Source organism: Coregonus clupeaformis, chromosome 25 (genome assembly GCF_020615455.1).
Source record: "Coregonus clupeaformis isolate EN_2021a chromosome 25, ASM2061545v1, whole genome shotgun sequence".
In the NCBI taxonomy this organism is placed as follows: domain Eukaryota; kingdom Metazoa; phylum Chordata; class Actinopteri; order Salmoniformes; family Salmonidae; genus Coregonus; species Coregonus clupeaformis.
The window spans coordinates 33,911,112-33,934,872 of NC_059216.1; the positions used below are offsets into that span (position 1 = coordinate 33,911,112).

Here is a 23,761-nt window from a genome sequence, read left to right on the forward strand (position 1 = left end):
TTTAGAACGATATGAAAAAAAAAATCCAATGTAATCCTTTTTAGATTTAATTTTAAGGCAGCAAAATGTGAACACTGTGCAAGGGGTGTGTAGACTTTCACTAGCGACTGTACTTTATGTACGTCCTGTAAATCTCTCTGGATGAGAGTCGTCTGCTTAATGACCATATTATGATCATATTACGACAGTGAGTGGGTCTGGGACAGGGGCAGTCTTTAATGTTACACACTCTGAACCCACACAGATAAGAACATCCTGCTTCCCCGCACATTCTGACCTGCTGTGCTCTAACTCCCCATTCGCACGAGCAGAAAATCACAAAATAATTATGATGAAAATCCCATAAACACTATCTAATCTGGGTGTATTAGGTCCCTTGAACGACTCTGTGTGCTTACATTGATCTTCTCAGCGGGGAAACAGAGGTGTTGTGCTGGGCTAAGGTGTGGGAGAAAGGCTGGGCTGCATTGATTAACACAATGGACACTGGAACAAAGGAGGCATGGTGCTTTGTTGGTGCGTTTGATGTGCTTTCCTTGCTCCATGCACGGCTTATCTACAGGCCTGCATGATGCCAGGTGGGGCCACGTGAGGCTTGGAACCATGTTACATTTTTATTTTGTATTATTCTTGTTCAGTTTTTCTGTGTTCCTTATAGGGACTTGCTGTTTCGCTTTTTTACGCAGTTCTGGCTTTTTCTGTCATAGTACTCTCTCCTTTGCATTTTTCTTTCACTGATTTGTACACTTTCTCTCTCTCTCTCTCTCTCTCTCTCGCTCTCGCTCTCGCTCTCGCTCTCGCTCTCTCTCTCTCGCTCTTATTTCCTCTGTCCATCTAGCCTCTGCCGAGTCCCCAACAACCGGATGTTCCGTTTTTTAGGGGAAATGTGACGGGACTTCCGCTTTTAGTTAATAATCCATCTTAACTCCTCCTCCACATTTTCTGGTTTGGTTGGTCAGTGCAGAATAGAACCTCCGCAGACAGTTATTTTTTTCTCGTCAAGACCAGTATGTAGGGGATCTAGTTTCAGGTGTTTCTTTTACGCCTGCTACGTAAGGTTACTGTCCATCAATATCTCCCTATAATGCTCCCTCCTCTCTTTCTTTCTTTCTTTTTTCTCTCTCTCTCTCTCCTTCCTTCCTTCCTCTCTCTCTCTCTCTCTCTCTCTCTCTCTCTCTCTCTCTCTCTCTCTCTCTCTCTCTCTCTCTCTCTCTCTCTCTCTCTCTCTCTCTCTCTCTCTCTCTCCATATTTTGCACCGCTTAATTACATAACTTATAAAAGACTTCTGCAATATCCTGAACAGATTCTCAGCTAGCATTGTCTTTGTTTTTGGCCAGTTACAAATCATATCGACAGTTGAACTGTTCACAGCTGAGTGAGCTGCAGTGTCCACTGGCCCACTCAACCGTACACACATTGTTTTGCTGTATTTCTTCATTTCCTATTGAAATGGCTGAAATCATTGTATGCTCTCTGATGCACAGCCGTGTCCTTGTTAGGGCTTGAGATAACATCATGTACCAGCAAACCTAGGACTCTGAGAAACTAGACTGCACAATTTCAGGTGAAAGTACAGAAACACTCTATTGTTGATTTCTTTCTCCTTCCCTAGTGGCCTCTTTCTAGCTCTCCTTTCCACATGTTTACATCAATCTCTGTGTCTTCCTCTCTCCCACACACACACATCCCCCCTCTCTTGTTCTATCACCTCTCTCCTGTCCTCTTCTCTCTTTCACCTTGTCTGTTCCTCTGTCTCACAGTCTTACTGTCACTCTCCCTCCCTCCTTCCCTCCCTCTTTGCGAGGAGCCATGATTCAGTCACATACTGTAAGAAATGATTAGTTATTGCTGCAATGGGGCACGCACGCGCACATACACACACAGACACTGCGATGGGAGATGGATGGAGCGGCATACCCATAACTGACTTATTCAGTTCAGTTGGGCCGTATGACTGATGTCATATATCCAAGTGAATTGAATAAATATGAGTTTTCAACATGAGTGCACAAGGTGCTGTTGGGAAGAACCATACTTCATATGTTTTTTTCTCTGTCTGCCTCTCTTTCTCTCTATATATCATTCTCCTTGTACCTCTTTTCACATCTCTCTCAGTATGAATCACTTTGTTCATTGTGTGTGTGTTTGTGTGTGTGTAGGTGTGTGTGTGTGTGTGTGTGTGTGTAGGTGTGTGTGTGTGTGCAATTCTAAGCGTTTATGTGCACATGGACATGCAGTACTAATTAACATGCTTTGTACGCCTTAGGTGGGTAGTCTGTTCTATTAAGAAACCTAACACAACAAATGAGCTACTTCACTGGCTCAGCTTGCATCCAATGGAGACATGCTTAGTCTAGTAGTTTTCCTTTCTTTGAATATTCATCGTTCAAATTTGGGTGAAGGCTCTGGAGATAACACTGGATGCACACACTCACACATACTTACACTGACACTCCAACACATACATACATACATACATACATACATACATACATACATACATACACACACACGCACAAACACACACACACACACACACATACACTTTCACACTCTCCACATACGCTGCTGCTACTCTGTTTATTATCTATACTGATTGCCTAGTCACTTTTACACCTACCTACATGTACATATTACCTCAACTACCTCGTACCCCTGCACATTGACTCACTGCCGTACTCCTTGTATATAGCTTCGTTATTGTTATTTATTGTGTTATGATTTGATTTAAATATAGTGATATATTGCATTAGCTCTCATTGAGAACCATTATAAAAAGAGTTGTAATATAGTTATTTAAGCCATCTCACCAGAACACTTCTAAGGCAATCTCTAGCTGCAATAGATGATGCGACTTGACTAAAAGAGTTCAACTCCTCCAATGGCATTGAAGATATATTTATTATTTATTTTAATCCATAGAAGCATCCCGTTGTCAACAGATCCATTCTGTATCAGTTGAATTAAAATAGGGGTATAAGTAGGGGTATAATTCAAATAGGGGCCAAACACCAAATCTGATGAAGCAATTGAACAATTATGATATTGAATTGTTACTGTAATCATAATTCATTCCCCACTCTCCTCTTTTGCAGACCATAATGACTTCCTAAAAGTGTGTATTCATGGTTGATATAGCATGCAATGAGAAACCATGTTCTTTGTAACCCCAGCACACTAAACAGGACAGCTAGTCGAGCACCTATAGAAGATAATTTATATGTGTGAGGCCATCCATGAATTGTCCTCTCCTTTTCCGTCCTCTCTCTGCATATCTGTCATGTTCAAGTTAGGACTTCTGACCGCCAGAGACACATCCAACCAGCGATGAAATCAACCCCGTCACACACACACACACACACACACACACGCCCAACCAGGTGTAATATCAGTCCTGCCACCACTGCGGTGAACACGAACAGCTAGTCGTACCCCGAGGAACAAATACATACAGAGACACACACACAAAAACATACACACTACTGTATACACAACATGCCTGTTAACTATTACTTGTCCTTATCGGACCTTTTATTTCAAGAAAATACGAAGTAGTTTTTGGCAATGTCCTCAATGTCCATCAAACAGGCAAAGCGTCAATACATATTGAATCCTACGACACCGGCGCTGACGCTCGTCGGATGTGGCAGGGCTTGCAAACTATTACGGATTACAAAGGGAAACCCAGCCACGAGCTGCCCAGTGATGTGAGCCTACCAGACGAGCTAAATGCCTTCTATGCTCGCTTCGAGGCAATCATGTGAGTAAGACCTTTAAACAGGTCAACATTCACAAGGCCGCAGGACCAGACGGATTACCAGGACGTGTACTCAGAGCATGCACTGCCCAACTGGCAAGTGTCTTCACTGACATTTTCAACCTCTCCCTGACCGAGTCTGTAATACCCACATGTTTCAAGCAGACCACCATAGTCCCTGTGACCAAGAACGCTATGGTAACCTGCCTAAATGACTACTGCCCTGTAGCACTCACGTCTGTAGCCATGAAGTGCTTTGAAAGGCTGGTCATGGCTCACATAAACGCCATCATCTCATAAACTCTAGACCCACAACAATTTGCATACCGTCCCAACAGATCCACAGATGACGCAATCTCTATTGCACTCCCCACTGCCCTTTTCCCACCTACGTGAGAATGCTATTCATTGACTACAGCTCAGCGTTCAACACCATAGTGCCCTCAAAGCTCATCACTAAGCTAAGGACCATGGGACTAAACACCTCCCTCTTCAACTAGATCCTGGACTTCCTGACGGGCCACCCCCAGCTGGTAAGGGTAGGCAACAACACATCTGCCACGCTGATCCTCAACACGGGGGCCTCTCAGAGGTGCGTGCTTAGTCCCCTCCTGTACTCCCTGTTCACCCACGACTGTGTGGCCACGCACGACTCCAACACCATCATTAAGTTTGCTGATGACACAATGGTGGTAGGCCTGATCACCGACAACGATGAGACAGATTGTAGGGAGGAGGTCAGAGACCTGGCAGTGTGATGCCAGGAAAACAACCTCTCCCTCAACGTGAGCAAGACAAAGGAGCTGAACGTGGACTACAGGAAAAGGATGGCCGAGCACGCCCCAATTCGACGGGGCTGTAGTGGAGAGGGTCGAGAGCTTCAAGTTCCTTGGTGTCCACATCACCAACAAACTATAATGGTCCAAACACACCAAGAAAGTCGTCAAGAGGGCATGACAATGCCTACTCCCCCTCAGATGCTCAAAAAGTTATACAGCTGCACCATCAAGAGCATCCTGACTGGTTGCATCACCGCTTGGCATGGCAACTGCTCGGCATCCGACCACAAGGCGCTACAGAGGGTAGTGTGTACGGCCCAGTACATCACTGGGGCCAAGCTTGCTGCCATCCAGGACCTCTATACCAGGATTTGGAAGTGTTTCAAATTTGACAAAACAGTGTGTTTAGTTCGCACATATATTTCACTGAGAACACGGTGTTCCCCCAAATAAAACACTCCTTTACACTCCCACCTGTCTGTGTCAAATCAGGCAGGCTCCCAGGCAGAAGGATGAGCAGAACCAATCACAGTGTTCGTGTTTGTTTGCTGCCGTCTGCCTCTGTCCCTAGAAGACTTGTGTCATATAGTCAATGTTTTATTCACAGTCCAAAGCACCGCCTGCAGTTCTTCCCCCGGATGAATTGCCAGTGTAAAACTGTGTTTTTCCTCCTTTCATGTGCCATTCCTCCTTTCTTTAATTTCTCATCCCTTTCTTCTAAGCACATCTTCAAAGGGAAAGGGGTTTAGCAGAGTGACTTATTTCACACAAAAGAGAGGGAAGAGCAAGAGAGTGGGGGAAGAGAGAGAGAGAGAGGGGGAGAGAGAGAGAGAGGGAGAGAGGAACAGAAAAGACTCTCGCACAAATGCGCATTGGTGTGTGTCAGACGCGCACAAAAGTGCACACACACACACACAGGTGTGCTCATCCACTGCGGCAGCAGTCATTGTTGTTGAGGAGAGCGAAGGCCAAACAAAGACCAGCGCTATCAGGGGCTAACACACCACATTACCTCTGGGCTGCCTTCTCTCTCTCTCCCTTCTCTCTCACTCGCTCTCTTTCTCAATCTTTCTGCTTTACCTTTTTCTCTCTCTCCCCTTCCCCTCTCTATTTTCTTTCTCTCTCCAATATTCTTCACACCAGGTTGAAAAAAACGTGTTTGAGTGTGTGTGCAATGTGTGAGTACCTGTGTGTGGGTGTGTGTGCAAAGGGACAACAGTTAGCACGAGCCATCGGTGAACATCCTAGGAAACACAAACACTGTTCATCAGTTTCAATGCAACATCCCTGACATAACCAGCACCTGGTCTGTATTATTTAACAGTTCATTTCAAGAGAAAGGGGCAAAAAGTTCCGGAACAGCTGTGGCTACTGGCTAAGCGCTGTGGGATTGTGGGGTTCCCCCATGCCATGGCACACTATAGGAGCTCCATCTTACACACACCAGATATGAAGGCAAGTGAGGAGAGGAGCGGCATCTCATTTTAGATACGATAAACATCAGATGGATTTACACAGACCCTCTGATCCACATTGAGTCCGAGAGAGAGAGATGGTCCAGTACTATAGTCTATATGACTCACACAGTAGAAGGATTAGATCCGCATTGTAATATATCTCAGCTTCTCCTCTCTCTCTACCCCTCACTCCTCAGCAGTCCCACTATCTCTTTCTATCTCACTTTCTCTCTAAATCGGTCCCTCTTTTACTCCTCTCCCTCGTTGCGTCTCTCTCTTGCTTTTCCTCTCTCTCTCTCTCTCTCTCTCTCTCTCTCTCTCTCTCTCTCTCTCTCTCTCTCTCTCTCTCTCTCTCTCTCTCTCTCATTATCCCTCTCTCTCTCTCATTATCCCTCTCACTGCCCCAGTTAGATAATCTTTAGAAAATCAATTATATTCCTATTGTATTTGTAATGAATACTCAGGGAGAAAAAGGTGTAGGTTCACGCGCAGAGCGCGGCAGGTGTTTATTACGCCTTTGCAAAAGGCAGGAATCGTGGTCACAGGCAGGCAATGGTCATACACAGGTTGGCAAACAGGCAGGAGAATCAAAAACAAGGACTGAAGACTATAACTGGTTCTCACAAACGAGCTAGGAAAAGGCTTAGTAGAGTGAAAACGAACAATACCTCACAAGGCACAAACAGAAAGAACTGAACTAAATAAGGAGCTGATGAGACCAGGTGAGTAACTAACACAGGTGAAATCAGTGAACAAAAATGAAAGACAGGGCTACATTCAAGAACACAAAGAAACAGGGCTACGTTCAAGAACACAAGGTTGACTAAGAAAATAAATACAGAACCTTACAGTATTGAAGTGACGACAACCAACATAGCTAACAGTCTACAGAGGTTTGGATTGCAACAAACAAGCTAATAGAGTTTTGCAATTCAGGTTCAGTCAATCGATAGTTTCTTCTCCCTTTGTATGAAAAAAATACAATAATATATGCACTCTGGATAAGAGCGTCTGCTAAATTACTAAAATGTAAAACATTTTGTCACCCATAGTTTCGAAGTGATATGATTGGCCTTACATTCGGACTCAAAGCTCTCAAAAGCATGTTGGATCAATGAATCATGTCATGGCAAGATGATGATAAGTAATATGCCCTAAAATAGAGAGTCCATTGTTCAACATTTTAACATTTGCAGTCCCCATCAGATATGAAAAAGCATTTGCACACAGCCCCAACACGGCTGAACCCTTGTCACCTCTTCACACAGCCTGACAGTTCACATGAGAGACAGACAGAGAGGTCAGGCTACTGACCAGACAACACATCAAGTCCTCCCACAAACACACAACACTTTCTACACAAACTGGGTAAGAAAGCTGCTGACAACAACCAAGAAAGTCGTCTGTGAGTGTGAGGCCCCAATACACCCAGAAAGGCTCTCTCTAATGAGGATTTATGTTACATTATAGAGCGAGGCCACAAAGGCTAGGAGACAATAACCATTGAGTCACACATTACTGATACTCCAGATTACATTAAAGGCCAAAATCCATCTCTTTATAGCTGTCGACATCTCAGACAGAAAGTCCCCTCTGTGGACGAGGTTATCTCCCTGTCTTCTACACCGTTACGATTTTTTGCCTTTGAGAAAAATAACAAACAAGGCTTGTAGAGGGAGGGAATTCAAAACACAGATTGTTCCCTTTGAAACTAATTGGAAAGCCTTTGCGATATTACCACAGTGTGATATCAGCCATTATTTATCCCTTCTGATACCATCAGATAAAATTAATCCAGTTTTTAAGAGCCCACAGAATGTTAAATCCATTTTTATTTCATTACTGAACGCTTAAAATGGACACGCTTTAGAGGGCGGGAGAAATATATAACCCCAGCTCAAGAACATTTCTCAACTTTTTTTTGTGAAATGGCTCCCTGTAAATTGTGCTATTTGTCTTGATATAACCTTATCAAATCACAGGCGGGAATACGAGTACAAAAGTAGAAGTAATGGCCAATTATCGGGGGTGAACAATCAGTGTCACACTGCGATGGGGTGTCGTGGCTAGCGGTGCCACGGAAATGCTAATGGTGTGATTCCCCACCAGGTGTTTGAAGTCTTTCCTAAGAGGGAATACATTTAGGCCTAAAGCTAGGTTTAAGTGATTTGGCCGCTTTTAATACAAGTGGAAATTGTTTTTTTTCTCTAGCGGTGATTGCGGTGATTAGTGTGAAAGTCTACCTGTCACAGAATGACCAGATATAAACTAGAAATCATCAAGCAGGTTTGGTTAGCCAACATGCATCAATGTTTTATTTTCACACGGATTGATTGCGGTGGAACGTTATTGGATGGTGATGCAGTGTTGAGTCTCGAACTATTGTTTGGAGTGGGTAAGAGGCTGTGCCTTCATCCTTCTCTCTCCGACCTCTCCGTCTTTCTCGCTTTTCACCTCTCTCTCTTTTCTGATGCTGTCCAGTCTCCACAGCGCAAAGCCTTTCTTCTGTCAGTTACCTGTGAGACGTGGGCGAGTTCACCAGATCACCAGTTCATATCTCCCCTCATAAATTATCCCCCCCTTTCCACCCCCTTCTTCATCGTAAAATCATTTTCCGTTTGAAGGCTCCTCTGAAAGGAAGGGAATCTTGCGTCTTCAGAACACTCAGAACTCTGACCTTCCCTGTCACTCATGTTTCCGTGGTGATGGGATTGAACCTTACGGTGATCCGTTAATCATCCCAAAGCGCTCCGACCATGTCACTCTGCTCCCCATCTCTGTTATTGGATCACTTATTATTTGTCCAACCGCTCAAAGTCCTTTACATTGAAAAGGCTGGTTGTGGGGTGTAGGGACTGTACCAATACTAGAATCCACCCATCTCATTCCTCTGTCCAACATCCCACGTTCAAAAGCCCCTGACTAGAGAGATACTCCTTAACAACCTCTCTAAAGCATCCACTGGTTTTTAGGGTTTAATTGCAGTATCTGATCAGCAGTTACCTTAGCAGTTATGTGTATGGTATTAATACATCCACTACACCTCATATGTCTGTCTTTACGATAACAGTAGGCTACCTTAGCGAACATCAGAGACTCCACTACTGCATTTCCTGGAGCGGAATTGCTGACAGTCGCTCACACACCGAGCAAACCGGTTCCAGCTGCCTCTGAAGGGACGGCAAGGCAGGCCACGGTCCATTACAAACCACCTATTGTTGATTAGCCACGCAGACGCAGGGAAGCCATGACAGCAGCAGTTATACTGTCCCAGGGTAGCCTCGCTGCCTGCCTGCGGACTGAGAATCCACTGAAATAGCACATTGTGCTCTGACTGTGGTCCAGCTATCACGCCAACCACCCCAAGCTAATAGACTCCTCTGTCATAGAAGCTGTCTTGTGCAGATGGCAGTGCGAGCTGTAGCAATGATTCCTGTGGCCCCTGATGTCATTCTACCCTCGAGACTGTTTGATCTCATTACCTGTAGTCTGAAGGCGTATCCTACATCTTTGCAAACACGTGTGTGATTGCTGATTCACAGGACACTTGCCAAATGTCATATTTGTGCAGACTTATTATTCAGCGTTGTGAAATATTGTCAGCCGGTTATTGTCATACAAATGACTGCCGGTCTCACGGTAATTGACTGTTAATTAACATAAACACGTTTAGCATCTCCTGGCTTCCACGCATTTAAGCCACTTCGGAACAGCTACATAAAAAAAGAATTATATTTAATATACACCCTCACAATAAATCCATTATTTATTTTAGGCAGGTCTAAAGAAACTTTATGATATGAATCAAATGTATTTCAGAAGAACAGAATATGATTCGGCCACAGTTGTTATTATGTATATAGTGCTATTTCTATTTCTGTTGTTGTTTTTTATGACCATTTTCATTATTTTATTTCATTTAGTCCTGCATGTTGGAGCTATAAGCCTAAGATTTTCACTGTCCCCTGCAATCACACATGTATCCCTGCACACATGCATTAAACACTCAGAATCGGAATTGGAATCTGGCCTACTGTGTATTATCTGGCTATGCTCCATGCCATAGGCTGTAGTGTTCATTTAGCAGACAAAATATGCTTATAAGTCTCATGCCATTTTATATAATATGATTTTATAGTAAGAAGAATATAAATGAACTTAGCTGAATAAAATAAAAATTATATTGTTCCCATTCCGGAACGAGTGTGCATATGAAGTGGCTATGTTGAGTGTAAAAGGATCATTTGAAACAGATCCTATACGCTAGATTTAGAGTTATTTGGCAACTTTAATTGTGAATGATACAAATCTAAGAATGTCTTAGAAATCAAAACATACTGTATTTGGGCTGCATGATGCGACTATAGGCTATTGAAAGCTTGCACTCTGTTCCTTACCTCAGGCTGCACATGCTATTCTCTCATTAAGTGATCATATTTTCATCAATCAGACTTTTTATTCTCAATTTAATCTGAAATTTTACTGATATGTAAAATTAGTTACGATTTAGAATAGCCCATTATCAAATGGGCAGGAACAGGGGGAAAAAGACATGTCATCCGTATGCACTTGAATAGCGAATGGAGGCTGCTTTCCCTTGGTTAGTTTTTCAAATATGAAAAACGGAAAATGTGCTTAATATATGCAGCTGAGAAATAAATATGCCAGGATCCTCCTCTTTTTAGTGGCAACCATCAAAACTCTGCTTTCACACAGGATTGCATATAGAAATGTCTGGCCTTAGAACACTTCTTTCACTCCACGCATCAACCACTGTTTTAGGAGCATGCAGCCTCTTGCTGCGCGATAGGTAATATTCCGCCCAAACTCTGTATGCCATGGGCTCTCTAACCCTGTTCCTGCAGCTACCCAGTGCTTCATTTGGTAAACCAAGTGAAAGCTGTTCGGGAACATCAATAGTAACATGTTTTCACAACTAAACATATTTCATTAAGCTGTTGACAGCACCTCTCTCGAGAAAGGAATGAAGGAGATAGAGGAGGAGATATTCTATAGCTAAAGGTAACGTGTCAGAATATGAATTATTACAATTTAAAAAATGCCCTATTACTAGGCTATTCAAAATCAAATATAAATTAACTTTAATTGTATGTTAACTCTGTAAGCTGCCCTGCACAATCAATGAACCAACAGCATTGCCTAGGCCTATACGTTCTCTCCCAGACTCATGGATAAAAAGTTTGGAGTGTAGCATAAGATTACCAGTCCATCCAGTATGCATAATAATACAGTCCACACTCAAAGGTGATTACTAGAATGTGTTTAATTTTGGAGAAAGTCTAGACCTATTGTGTACAAAAGACATCTTAAATCTGTTGTTATTTTTGGGGGGGTTTCTGCCATGCGTAATATGGGGTAGGCTATTAAACTGTGCATTGAATAACGGCACAATCATTATTTTAATTCAGGGTTTTTTTCTGCTCATATAGGCCTATGCATTTGCATAAGCTCTAATATGTGTATGGGTGTTTTGAATTCATCATCACCTTAGAAAGTGCTTTCCATTTAGTTGTGTTTGGATTTGAAACAACATCCACAATGACCATGTTTTCCACTTAGTTTCAAGCTGTTGTTGAACTTCTTTCTTCAAATTGATCTATTACAGTGAGGTGAGTTTTTAAAGCATGATACTGTTTTGATTATGTGTTTGATGTGATTTTCATTGTATTTGCATTGATGTCGGAGTGGTTAGAGGGACAATAGAGTGCTGAGTTCCAGGCCAAAAGTGACCAGAGTGCATAAGAGGAAATTACCGTGACTCAACGGTCACGTGGAATTTGACTGAGGTCATGACTCATGAATGCCGGTGTGGCAGTAATACGGTCACTGCAACAGCCCCCCCTAATATATACTAAATTGTTTTGTTTTCTGATTGCATAAGAGTTACTATATTTTTAATGGCATTTTCATAATGTAAGCTATCACTCTTTTCAATGCTCTTTATTTTAACAAGGAATACAATTTTGAAAGTCCCTAAAGAACCAAACAAACTGCACACAATTGGATGAAGGAGATGCTGAAATGGCACATTGCGCTGCAGCCCGGCTATCACGCCAACCTCCTCAGTCCTCACAGCCATTTTATACAGATGGCCCGGCAAGCTGTTGGACTCCACAATGTGTAAACAATAGAAACGGTCCCAAGCTGACTACGCCATCTGAGAAACGATCACATCTAAGGGTTGTGTATCAATGACTCCTTTTGTCTGGTACTCAACATGGTCTGGCATCGACAAGGCTATCTGGCGTTCAGCAAGATACAGCACGCACACTTAACGTATATCAAATACTACAACTGGAGACATCTATTTGATATATATGATCAATGATATTTGTACATACTGTAACTATGATGTATAAATCATCAAATCAGTGATATATTTCACATGAAAGTCGGGTCCCTTGGAAAGTTCTCTGGTACTCTGAGAGTCTCCCCCCTCCTCATTTTGTGCTTGAGTCATCTCTCCTCATTCATTCTGTCAGTCTCTGTACTTCGGTAGCTGTGGCCCGTCAGCCCCCCTCGGTCGTGGGGAAGCACACCTCGGAGAACTGTGGGCAAAGTTTCTTTGAAATGATGTTCTTTGGAGGTCTAGAGGTGACGTCTACAAAACAGGCTCTATCAAAATCCCATCTCTCCTCTCTGCCTCCCCAGTTTATCCCATTTTCACCAGCTGTGATGCTACACCGCACGGTGACACTTTTGATATTGCTTGGCTGTACCCTCCCCTCCAATCTACCTCTTTCTCCCCTCCACCTCCTCTTCCCTCCCTTTCCTCCCTCGCTCTCCGAGCGGTCTCTTCATTCCCCATTGCTCTGAGCCATATCGTTACTCCCTCTGTAGTCACAGTATGACAGCAGAAAAGGGGGGAAGGAGGAGAGGACTAACTCCCGGGAAGAGACATGCTGTGCACAACAAGCAGTACATAACTGCCATATGTAATCATCAGTGCCTGAAAGATGGTTCCTCTGCTGTTTATTCATGGTGATATCAACCCACCTACAGGACTGGTAATGAGAGTTAGGGTTATTCATCCCAATTCATCCAAAGTAACCTCACGTCAACTCGGGAATGCCATTACAGTCCAATAGGAACACTCCATGTTAAATTCCACTGACGGAAATTGAAATGGAATTGACCTCAACTCTGCTATGGAGACATTTCCAAGCTGAGTTCCAAGGAAATGAAATAGAATTGACCCCAGCTCTGGCCCACATACCAGTGATCAACGGTGGGTAATAGTACAGGAAGTTTATGTTTTGATTTGACATCACTCTATGGTTCACCGCTCAGTTTCCCTTTGATTTTAGCTGGGTTTATGTCTAACTAATTGGCCTATTTTCCATGCATCAGTCTTAATGTAATCGTGTTAACTGCTGATAAATGGCAAAATGGCTGGCTTTGTGAAGTTGGGGGAGATGGATGTTTGTCGCACTGTCGTCAGGCTCTTTCTTTCTCTCTCTCTCTCTCTCTCTCTCTCTCTCTCTCTCTCTCTCTCTCTCTCTCTCTCTCTCTCTCTCTCTCTCTCTCTCTCTCTCTCTCTCTCTCTCTCTCTCTCTCTCTCTCTCTCTCTCTCTCTCTCTCTCTCTCTCTCTCTCTCTCTCTCTCTCTCTCTCTCTCTCTCTCTCTCTCTCTCTCTCTCTCTCTCTCTCTCTCTCTCTCTCTCTCTCTCTCTCTCTCCCTCTATCTCTCTCTCTCTCCCTCTATCTCTCTCTCTCTCCCTCTATCTCTCTCCACTTTAAACTCCCACTCCAATCAGTCTCTTATCTAAGGAGAGCTGGAATCCAATTGCTCAGCTGATAGATGTCAAAGCCCTCGACTCTCTCACAATACTTCTGCTCCTCTCTCAAGATCATCCCATGGGGGGGCTTGAACTGCTTAAAGCTTTCCATTTTTGAAACTATATGAGATCGGGGATAGTGTGTATGCATGTGTGTCCACGTGTGCAGATTGCTATGTCTTGGAAAGTCTGTCTTTCGGAGTGTGTGTGTGTGTGTTTGTGTGTGTGTGTCCGTGTGTCCATGGAGGCAAGTGAACATATGTATGACGTGTCTATGTGCATATCTGTGTGTGTACATGGCTGTGTGTTGAAATACCAGTGTGTGTGTGTGTGAACCGTTATCATATGAGATGAGCGGAGTGTAGAAGGGTAAAAAACTGATATGATCTAGAATAGATCAAAGCAAACCACCATACACTCTCATCTTGCATGCATGAGGTGGAGTGTGCTATGACTCGCAGGCTTGTGTGTTTGTGCATTAGTTATTGACACCTTACTTCTGACAAATATGGAATATCATTTCAACCACTATGAAGAGATTAAGATCATTGCACACAAGGTCCGACTGAAATTCGACTTCCGCTTTTAACCCAACCCCTCCGAAAGACACACACATACAGTGGGGAGAACAAGTATTTGATACACTGCCGATTGTGCAGGTTTTCCTACTTACAAAGCATGTAGAGGTCTGTAATTTTTATCATAGGTACACTTCAACTGTGAGAGATGGAATCTAAAACAAAAATCCAGAAAATCACATTGTATGATTTTAAAGTAATTAATTTGCATTTTATTGCATGACATAAGTATTTGATCACCTACCAACCAATAAGAATTGCGGCTCTCACAGACCTGTTTTTTTTTTTTTAAGAAGCCCTCCTGTTCTCCACTCATTACCTGTATTAACTGCACCTGTTTGAACTCGTTACCTGTATAAAAGACACCTGTCCACACACTCAATCAAACAGACTCCAACCTCTCCACAATGGCCAAGACCAGAGAGCTGTGTAAGGACATCAGGGATAAAATTGTAGACATGCACAAGGCTGGGATGAGCTGCAGGACAATAGGCAAGCAGCTTGGTGAGAAGGCAACAACTGTTGGCGCAATTATTAGAAAATGGAAGAAGTTCAAGATGACGGTCAATCACCCTCGGTTTGGGGCTCCATGCAAGATCTCACCTTGTGGGGCATCAATGATCATGAGGAAGGTGAGGGATCAGCCCAGAACTACACGGCAGGACCTGGTCAATGACCTGAAGAGAGCTGGGACCACAGTCTCAAAGAAAACCATTAGTAACACACTACGCCGTCATGGATAAAAATCCTGCAGCGCACGCAAGGTCCCCCTGCTCAAGCCAGCGCATGTTCAGGCCCGTCTGAAGTTTGCCAATGACCATCTGGATGATCCAGAGGAGGAATGGGAGATGGTCATGTGGTCTGATGAGACAAAAATAGAGCTTTTTGGTCTAAACTCCACTCGCCGTGTTTGGAGGAAGAAGAAGGATGAGTTCAACCCCAAGAACACCATCCCAACCGTGAAGCATGGAGGTGGAAACATCATTCTTTGGGGATGCTTTTCTGCAAAGGGGACAGGACGACTGCACCGTATTGAGGGGAGGATGGATGGGGCCATGTATCGCAAGATTTTGGCCAACAACCTCCTTCCCTCAGTAAGAGCATTGAAGATGGGTCGTGGCTGGGTCTTCCAGCATGAAAACGACCCGAAACACACAGCCAGGGCAACTAAGGAGTGGCTCCGTAAGAAGCATCTCAAGGTCCTGGAGTGACCTAGCCAGTCTCCAGACCTGAACCCAATAGAAAATCTTTGGAGGGAGCTGATAGTCTGTATTGCCCAGCGACAGCCCCGAAACCTGAAGGATCTGGAGAAGGTCTGTATGGAGGAGTGGGCCAAAATCCCTGCTGCAGTGTGTGCAAACCTGGTCAAGACCTACAGGAAACGTATGATCTCTGTAATTACAAACAAAGGTTTCTGTACCAAATATTAAGTTCTGCTTTTCTGGTGTATCAAATACTTATGTCATGCAATAAAATGTAAATTAATTACTTAAAAATCATACAATGTGATTTTCTGGATTTTTGTTTTAGATTCCGTCTCTCATAGTTGAAGTGTAGCTATGATAAAAATTACAGACCTCTACATGCTTTGTAAGTAGGAAAACCTGCAAAATCGGCAGTGTATCAAATACTTGTTCTTCCCACTGTATACAGATACATTTAGAGGTTTTGGAGAGGTGCAGGGGGCTGCCACACTGGGCGCCCGGGAGCTGTTGTTGTGGGGGGTTAAGTGCCTTTCTCAAGGGCACAACGACAGGCAATGGCATCTAGGATTTGATACCAGCAACCCTCTGGTTGCCAGCTCACTTTCCACAAGATTTTTTCCAGTCAGACCCGGGATTTGAACTGGCAACCCTCCGGGTAGGATAAAGGCGATGCTGAGACGTAAGTAAACACATATGGCCTTCAACAGAGAATAAAACTATGGTGCTTTTATTGGAATCGAATGCCAGGTTTTTATCAGATGTTGTATGGGGTCATGGTGGTGATTTTGCTCTGGGTCAGAACATTACATTTCAACCATAAATGGTGCATTTTTATTTAGAACAATTCTTAGAAAGCCATTAACCAGTCTTTGCATCAGTTCATGGAAATTCAAATCAAACCATCGGTCTTGTCTTCTTTTCTCAGAGAGCTGTCTCCCAACTGAATGCCTGTCAGGTTTCTCTGACAATCCCCATTAGTAGTTTTAAAGCCACATTATTCAATTATAGGTGCACACATCTTTGAGTTGAAAAGAAAACCTCTTTTGTGGAGCTGTTAGCCGTACAGACCATCTTCTCTTTTTTTAAACATTCCGCCACATTATTCATTTACGCACGTACCTGGAATGCATTATGAAGAAAATGCATCATGCTCATCAATATGCACAAAGGATGGCACTTTTCTGCTCTTTAATTGTTTTAAAAGCGTCTGCGTCATTGCGTGTCTAGGTCGATGACTGAATGCTAAAACATCTTGCTGTCATTCGGGCAAAGTGTATTTAGCTAATTGAAAAAGTTCGTTGAAACTTGAAATTAACTCACGATGATGTTGCCTCTTAAATTGTTTGGTGTTCTTAAAGTGGATCTTCTAAATACTTCTTGCCATCGTATGACACATCTTAAAATGTCTAAGTAATCCCCCTCTATGATTCCGATAAGAACGTCAAGAGTCACACAGTCACTCTAAGCTCAATTATTGATAATGCACTTTATCCCCACTTGCGTAACTCTGAGTGGAGTTATCTAACTCTCTTTTCTAAGCATGATGAAGGGTTTTGAGAACCTTACTCATTCAGTCAGTGAAATACTGTATAATGATCATTCCAAAATACGATCTCCCAACCCATTCTTGGACAGTTTATTAGAGTACAGTCACACATCAGTTTATTATGCCATTTGAGTAGTTTGTTATGCCTTCTTTCATGAAGCATATTTGACTAGAAACAGTGACTGGACTTCCTCCTAATGAGAACAAGCCTGTTCAATTAGATAACAAGTCTGTCAGCCATGGAGCAGCCAGTCATAGGGTACAGCCAGAGAGGAAGGGGTGAAGCGAGAGGATTTACTTCGCCCAAAATCTGTCCTTGTGAGATAAACCCATTTTTGTATGGAGGTCTATGAGAGAGTGCCGAATTACGGGAGGCTTATTTGATCGAATAGAAGTTTCATAATGTTTATGCTGTTACAAATATACTGATATAAGTGGATGCGCGTGGCATTCCGGCAACTTAGAGAAAACAACTTAGTTGTGCCTGTTGTTCACACACGTATCTGCCTTCTCATTGGCTAGAATGGTCCCACCTGATCTCGCCTGCCTTCAATCATTGAGGACATGTATTTCCATTGTTAGAGCGGTCACTCGGCTATCTTGTCAATATAATAGATAATCTTTGGCACAGCGTCTCACCCTAGTGCTGGCAAAACCATCACTGCCAGGGCCTGGGCTCAGGCCAATCCCATCATGTATTTCTGCGGGGTAGCAGGATGGGAAATGGCCATGCTGTGTTGTCTTAATCGGATGGAGCCCACAGCCTTTTTATTATTTCATAATCTGGTTTATGAAGTTCCATCGCTGCCACCTGATGCTGGTTTATCTATCCATCTACCCATCTATCTGAAATGATCTAACTCCCTTTGACCACTTTCTAATAAAACCGTACTTTCTACACTGAGTGTACAAAACATTAGGAACACCTTCCTAATATTGAGTTGCACCTCCTTTTGCCCTCAGAACAGCCTCAATTTGTCAGGGCATGGACTCTACAAGGTGTCGAATGCGTGCCACAGGGATGCTGGCCAATGTTGACACCAATTCTTCCTACAGTTGTGTCAAGTTGGCTGGATGTCCTTCGGGTGGTGGACCATTCTTGATACACACAGGAAACTGTTTTAGCGTGAAAACCCAGCAGCATTGCAGTTCTTGTTGAGTCACCTTGTTGCGCTTGAAGTGAAACAAAATTCCACTACATTTATTATCAAACTACTCCATGCCATCAACAGAAGATATGTGGTTTTGACATGTACACTGCAAAGTCTCCAAGTTTTACATCTCGCCTCCATCAAACTGTCTCTCTTTCATATTTTGCAGCTGGAAATGTATATATTGCTAACCCTCTGAAGCACCTCTGTACAAGGCTACAAGCTCACTTCTGAAACCAAATGGTTCTTCATGAATTAATTGAGTAATGATTGTATATATTATTCAGTATCACAGGGCAACCGAATCCCCCAATGGAAAGAGAAATGAGGCATGCCTGGTGCTGCTTATTTAACCATCAGAATAAAATAAGACCATTGAAAGTGTATTGTAGGAGCTTTCTGGATTATGATGGACTGTGAGAAGAGATCTGTGATATATTTGCAACTGCATTCTGATGCATTGATACTTTGTAAATAGTATATGTACCCTGCATAGTTTGTACTATGTTAGGCCTGTCTGAAGTGCAAATGCTGGGTATTAAATGCAAATGTTATGTAAATGTTTATGTGTTGTGGCCATGCTCCCACTGAGGGCCAGCTGTTCTACTTGACAAACAACTAGAGAGGGAGAGGTAGAGCCAGCTGACCCTTATAGCCTTAGAACAAACACACATGCATGCCCATACACACACACACGCACTCTCACATACATGCATACACACAAGTCATGCCTATGAACTGTCTTTTACCCAATAACTATTTTAACTTCTCTACAAGTACAGAAACAGAGTTTATCTCTGTGTGTTTGTGTTCGCTCTATTCACATTACATTTGGAGGATTGCTCGATTTCCACTCTAAAGACGCTCTTCTGGGGTCTTTCTTCTTTCATGTATAATATATGTGAACTGGAGAATTCATTCGTCAAAATCTCGATTGCTTATCCCCTTTGGAAGGAATTATATTTAACTTGTATAGGTCACAGTATTTCCCATGGGGTCTGGGGATAGAGATAATCAGCTGGTGAATTACGACTTTTCTGACCCAGGTGAGAACATTAGTCATTCCGAAACCTCTTGTGAGACTTGGGTTCAAGAACCAGGTGAGGCAGAACTAGACAACTTATTCCCCCCCAAAAGTGGATGTTTTCAAAGTCTTTGGCCTACTTGGTCCCTGACATTTTAATGGAATGCCAGTGGTTACAGAGTTTTTCTCTACTGTCATGATAGAGAAATGGTTGCTGGTTGGGGAGAGATGGGGAGAGATGGTTGCTGTCGTTAATAAAAATGAACAGTGTTTTGCTCCCGTGCTTCTCTGTGTAGTCATTTGGCTGTGTACATCACACATCACAGCTCACTGGTATCATCATTTCTGGAGTGTGTGTGTTTGTGTATTCATAAAGAAATTAACAAAGAATATCTCTTCAACAAACATTTTGGTAGTAATCATTTTGGTGGAATTGTTTTCTTTACACAAACACAGACAAGGCAGGACAAAGGACAAACACCAATAATCAACACCATATTCCAATAAAAATTACAATCTTGGGCTTCTTAACACATTATCCTACTCTCACTTCGCTTTGAAATACTATTCCTCTTGTCAAAGCCTTTTAGTTCATCCTCTGCATCTCTCTCTCTCTCTCGCTCCTATTTCTCCTCAGCTGGGACGACTTATATCTTTGGGAAAGGAGGAGGCCTCATCACATTCAACTGGCCAGCCAACGAGAGGCCAAGCACGCGTAATGACAGACTGACCATAGGGTTCAGTACTTCCCTAAAGGACGGCATCTTGGTCCGGATAGACAGCGCTCCGGGTCTGGGAGACTATCTCATGCTCCACATCGTAAGTTCAACTATTCTCTTGTACCTTTTATTTCCATCTCTCTTTATCTGTTGTTCTTTCTCTCGTTCTCTCTCTCTTTCTCTGTCTCTCTCCTGCTCTGTTTTCTCTCTCTCTCTCTCTCTCTCTCTCTCTCTCTCTCTCTCTCTCTCTCTCTCTCTCTCTCTCTCTCTCTCTCTCTCTCTCTCTCTATCCCTCCCACTGTATACGAGTTGCCTTGGGTTATATCCGATGAGGAGCTGAAGTGTTAAAAGGACAGTGACATCATTGGTTAGGCGATGAATCACATGATGTGGGTGATTCTGGGGTTGTTTCTGTTCTAGATTGTTGTGTTTTGATGTTGCTATATGAGTAACCCAGAATGACGTCAGGTGTAATATTTTTTTTTCAAAATGATAGGGGTCAAAATTATTTACATCACTAAAGATTCTTGTAAATAAAGTAGTCCAAAGTTTAGTATTTGGTCACATATTCCTAGCATGTAATGACTGCATCAAGCTTGTGACTCTAGAAACTTTGCAGTTAGTTTTGGTTGCATTTCAGATAATTTTGTTCCAAGTATAAATTTTGGAGTTAGTTTTATTGTACATAAGAATAGAATATGTGTTGTGATGTCACGAGAGGCTACACAGCTTTCAGCGGGATTGCTCAAGTAGTGCAAGGAGACCAGGTTCAACCAAAACAAGGATTTTATTAAAGGTCTGGGGAAACTAACGAAAGTATAACACAATTCTGTTCTCTGGTGGCTCTTTAAGGGTTAACAGCTCAGGGATGTCTCTTCCACATCCAAAATCATAACTCTCCCTCGCTCAAATAACTTTTCCCCAGTCTTACTGTATTCCACGTTGCAGCTAGTGGCCAACCCAGCAAAACGTCCTTCCAAATGTCCCACACGTATTTCCACCGGTGCATATATCCAAAGGTGAGTATTTCCCCAAAGGTAAGTATCTCCAAATCCTTATATTCCTCATGGAAGTGGACGTGCAGCACTCTTGTTCTCCAGAGAGCCCAGCTTGGAGACTGTGTCTCTTCACCCCCCCACACCCTCAGCTCATCAGCTCCTCATTTGTTTCAGCTGCGTGGGAAGATTGGCCATAGAGGGTTGGAGTTCCCGACCATACCAGCAGATGGAGCCATAGCTGTCTGGGTTTGCAGCCATCTCAGGGGGATGTAACGTCCCTCCAGGACACAGCCTCTCGTGACATCACACATCCCCCTCCTCGGGACCGACGTCCTCGTCGGGGTAAAGGCAGCGAAGAAGGCATCACGCCGGGAGAGGGCGTCCGCATTGCCGTGGTGCTTGCCAGACTGCTCTCTCTTCAACTCCTCCAACTCTAGGACCAGGGACTCAGCCTCCTGTTGTCTCTCCTTGAGTTTCTTACTGAACGCATCAGCCTTGGTTTTAGCAGAGTTTAGCTTCTGTTGAGCAGCTTTCAGTTCCTTCTCTCTCTCTGCCTCCGCATTCTTCATCTTGTTCTCCAACACCTTGTACTTCTCCTCTGCCTTCTTCTGGACCTCCTTACTACTGCGCAGGGTCTCCTCACACTCCTCGATGGTCCTGCGCAGCCTCTCCAGCTCCTCCTGTTGCTTAGGGAAGGAGCTCTGTTGGAGTTTAGCCTGGAGGATATCTAACTCTTCTGTCTTCATGTCTAACTGTTGCTTTAACAAACGATACCTCTCAGCGGTCCCCTTCAGACCAGACAGTTCTTTGTCCAGATTCTGTAGCTCCGTCTCTGTGTCGGTCTGGGCACCTGTCATCCCTATCAGAGCCCGGGCGGGAGTGAGTAATTCGGAGGATTGCACCGAGCCTTCCCAGGATGAGTTTTGCCTCTCCGTTTCCGAGGTACTCGGGTTATCCTCTCCTGAGACTCTCTCCAGAGTGGGTAAAAGGCTGGGCAGTCTCGTCCAATTAGGACAGGAACGGGGAGGGAATCAACCACCCCGCCGTCGTGTGTATGGTTCCCCGTGTGCTGGTCATTGTAAGTTCAGTAATGGGGTATTCTCTGGTGTCCCCATGGACACAGGAAACTGGGAGGACTTTCCCCCGGGGTCAGACACGTTGGGCCCACCAAATCCTTACGCACCAGGGTGGCCCGGCTACCAGAATCCAGTAAGGCCTCCACATCATGGTGATTCACAGTTACCGGGCAGGTGGGGGGTCGATCTGGGCCGCCATCTACGACTCCCAAGAGCGAGGCAAAACGATGTGTGGGTGCTGAGCTGGAGGACTCCGCAGTGGGCATAGGTTCATCGGCTGGTTTCCCACACTGCCAGGAGATATGTCCCATCTCCCCACACCGGTAACACTGTCGAAGTTTCCCCCTCCTGGTGTACTCTTCTTGGACCCGCCTGGTTTCTGGCTCCCCTGGAGCCGGGATAAGTCCTGACGTGGCTGGGTTCGAGACCTTGGGGTCCTTTGGACGGGTTCTTCCCATTTGTGGTGGGGCCGCCCTCCTGGGGTCTTTTTCGGGAAGCATTCAGCATCTCCGCTGTGGCCTGGTACTTTTCCACAGCTTCCACGGTCAGATCAGCCGTGGTCAAGGCCTGTTGACTGATGAACCGTTTTGCCTCATAAGGCAGGGCGCGTGAGGTAACGATCCACCACAACGGCCTCCACCACCGCCGCTGCTGTATTCCTCTGCGGATCCAGCCATTTCCTTGCGATTCGGACAAGTTCATGCATCTGCGCCCGAGGAGGTTGGTCTGGTTGGAAGGTCCAACTGTGAAAGCGCTGGGCCATACCAAACTTTGTGAGTCCATATCTGCTGAGGATCTCAGACTTCAGGGCATCATAGTCAGTAACCTGGTCAGGGCCCAGGTCCCGGACAGCATTCAGCGATTCCCCGGTTAGAAAGGGGGCTAACAGACCAACCCACTGTTGCTTGGGCCAGGCTTCCCTAGTGGCCGTGGCCTCAAATGCATGCAGGTATGCCTCAATGTCATCGGTAGCTCCCATCTTAGATATAAAGTCACTTGCCTTTATTGGGCGGGTATTTTGGACAACCCTCTGTCTCTGCAACTGCAATTCCTCTGCCTTCAGAAGGTTGGCTTTCTTTTGCTCCTCCAAGAGAGCCACGTTTGCTTGCATCTGGGCTTGCTGGCCAGCAACAAGGGCTTTCAATATGTCCTCCATTTCAGTCGGCGGGGAGCCTACGGCCAGCTTGGAAAACTGGGTGATCAAACCTTCGGTATCCTCCTCTGACATGCACTATTAACGCTTGAGCGTGCCCGTATTCTCCACCATCTGTGATGTCACGAGAGGCTACACAGCTTTCAGCGGGATTGCTCAAGTAGTGCAAGGAGACCAGGTTCAACCAAAACAAGGATTTTATTAAAGGTCTGGGGAAACTAACGAAAGTATAACACAATTCTGTTCTCTGGTGGCTCTTTAAGGGTTAACAGTTCAGGGATGTCTCTTCCACATCCAAAATCATAACTCTCCCTCGCTCAAATAACTTTTCCCCAGTCTTACTGTATTCCACGTTGCAGCTAGTGGCCAACCCAGCAAAACGTCCTTCCAAATGTCCCACACGTATTTCCACCGGTGCATATATCCAAAGGTGAGTATTTCCCCAAAGGTAAGTATCTCCAAATCCTTATATTCCTCATGGAAGTGGACGTGCAGCACTCTTGTTCTCCAGAGAGCCCA

General features: G+C 44.2%; 1 protein-coding gene across 20 annotated transcripts in view; it reads left to right on the forward strand.

The window, feature by feature from the left end:
- The window catches only part of nrxn3a (neurexin 3a), a 504,060-nt gene that overhangs the window by 338,389 nt on the left and 141,910 nt on the right, over positions 1-23,761 (forward strand). For all 20 annotated transcript variants that reach the window (XR_006657440.1, XR_006657442.1, XR_005995385.2 and 17 more), the window contains one exon: positions 19,934-20,115. Coding sequence is in view for 16 of the 20 variants with exons in the window: in XM_041848285.2 (XP_041704219.2) it covers positions 19,934-20,115 (182 nt within the window). In the remaining 4 variants the exon portion in view is untranslated. The remainder of the gene's footprint in view (positions 1-19,933; positions 20,116-23,761) is intronic.